This window comes from Octopus bimaculoides, chromosome 12, assembly GCF_001194135.2.
Source record: "Octopus bimaculoides isolate UCB-OBI-ISO-001 chromosome 12, ASM119413v2, whole genome shotgun sequence".
NCBI classification, from domain to species: Eukaryota; Metazoa; Mollusca; class Cephalopoda; order Octopoda; family Octopodidae; genus Octopus; species Octopus bimaculoides.
Genome location: NC_068992.1, coordinates 61,972,562 through 61,974,524, shown reverse-complemented (window position 1 = coordinate 61,974,524; position 1,963 = coordinate 61,972,562). Strand labels below are relative to the sequence as shown.

General features: G+C 37.7%; 1 protein-coding gene across 2 annotated transcripts in view; it reads right to left on the bottom strand.

Annotated features, from left to right (window-relative positions):
* The window catches only part of LOC106867565 (acetylcholine receptor subunit beta-like 1), a 347,593-nt gene extending 345,649 nt beyond the window's left edge, over positions 1-1,944 (bottom strand). For both annotated transcript variants that reach the window (XM_052972219.1, XM_052972220.1), the window contains exon 1: positions 1,525-1,944. In XM_052972219.1, coding sequence (XP_052828179.1) covers positions 1,525-1,570 — 46 coding nt within the window. In that variant the 5' untranslated portion in view covers positions 1,571-1,944. The remainder of the gene's footprint in view (positions 1-1,524) is intronic.
* Positions 1,945-1,963: the final 19 nt, after the last annotated feature.

The following is a 1,963-nucleotide window of genomic DNA, read 5'->3' as shown; positions in this document are numbered from 1 at the left end:
GGGGTGGGAGCGAGGGAGAAAGTGATCATTTAGAAATAGAGACAAGCAGAGGCTGGTTAGTTGGATTGCTGATGGATTCACCAATGGATGCATACGTCCTGCAACGACGGGAAATAGCAACGAAATCTGCCCTCAAATCACTCCGTACAGTCGTATCAGATGATGCATTGGATAACAGAGTCGTCGGTACACTAGGCCTGAAAAAAAAATGACAGGACTTGATTGATAGTGGTGGTTTAAAGACGTCGAGCACCCAGATAAGGGGCTCTTTTGTGAGATAGGTCTACTTGATGAAGGTGTTCTTGGTGTTGTACAAGAGCAACAGATGGAGAAAGTGGGGCATGGAGACAAGGATTTAAAGATTTAGGGGTTGATGGGGTGGTACAGGGATGGAGTGGTAAATGGATTTCTGGCTGGCTGGCTGGCTGGATGGATGGATGGATGGATGGAGGTAGGAATTGATTGACGGATGAATGGATGATAGGAATCATTGGGAGATGGAGAGATAGGTTGAGGGACGGACGGACGGACGGACGGACGGATGGACAGATGGATGGATAGATGGTCCGACAGAGGGGAAAGTTGTTTTGCATATTTTTCCCCTCTCTGGATATAATATGGTCGAAGAATAATACTACAGTGACCGAGAAAGCGAAAACAAGTACACACTCATACGCACACATACATACACACGGTAAGATTTAGATTGAAAGACATGCATATAAGTGTGTGTGTGTGTGTCTGTGCATGTGTGTGTATTTACGTGTGTGAGTGTGTGTTACGTATGCGTGCGTTGTAGTGTTGGCATGTTTCTGTATATATATATATATATATGTGTGTGTGTGTGTGTGTGTGTGTGTGTGTGTGTATGTTTATGTGAGACAGAGACAGCGAAAAGCAGACAGACAGACAGACAGACAAACAGACAGATAGACAGACCGATAGATAGATACATAGATAGATAAGAACAGAAGGTGCGTGTGTGTGTGTGTATGTATTTTTACACACACACACGCATATATGCGTGTGTTTGTATTTATAGGCTAGAATGTGTTCGATACACACACACACACACACATACACTCATATAAACAAAGACACACAGAGAAGAGACACTGTAGATATTAATGTATATGGTATGATATGATACGTATATACCTAAGATTTAAGATAACTTACACTCACTTAACATGTATATATATATGTGTGTGTGTGTGTGTGTGTGATATGATATACGGAAGTGTATATGTATGAATGTGAAAGTAAGAAGTACATATACCCACATAGACAGACAGACAGACTGATAGATAGATAGATAGATAGATAGATAGATAGATAGATAGATAGATAGATAGATAGATAGATAGATAGATAGACAGACAGATAAATTTCTTTATAGATTTATAGATATATGTGTGTGAGTGTGCGTGTGTGTTTAGCCATGCATGTATATATATATATATATATATATATATATATATATATGAATATATGGTAAATGTATATAAATATGGGGTTACTTACCGCTTTGTAGGGATATAATCAGAATGACTAGACAGCGAAGTATCATGCTTGTGAATAAAGATGATATTGATGTATAATACAGGTTTACACATTGCCTTCTTCCACACACAATTCTAGCTTTGCTGGCTTTCTTAGTAGGCTGGCCACAGGTTTTCGTTGGTTATTATGTTTTCTGTTAGTTTGTTTTGCGTTTTTTTTTTTCCAGGGATGTATTTTGAGATTTTGTCTTCCTTTATTCTATTTCGGTTTTTATCTTTTTTTTCTTTAGAGATTTCCTTCTTCGTCCTTTGACTGTTGTTGTTATTATTGTTGTTGAAACTGCTCTGGTTGTTCGTATATGTAGTTCAATCCACTACAGTTTGTTTATATTCTTATTGTCGTCGCGTTGTTAACCTTTTCCACACAAACATATATATATATATATATATATATATATATA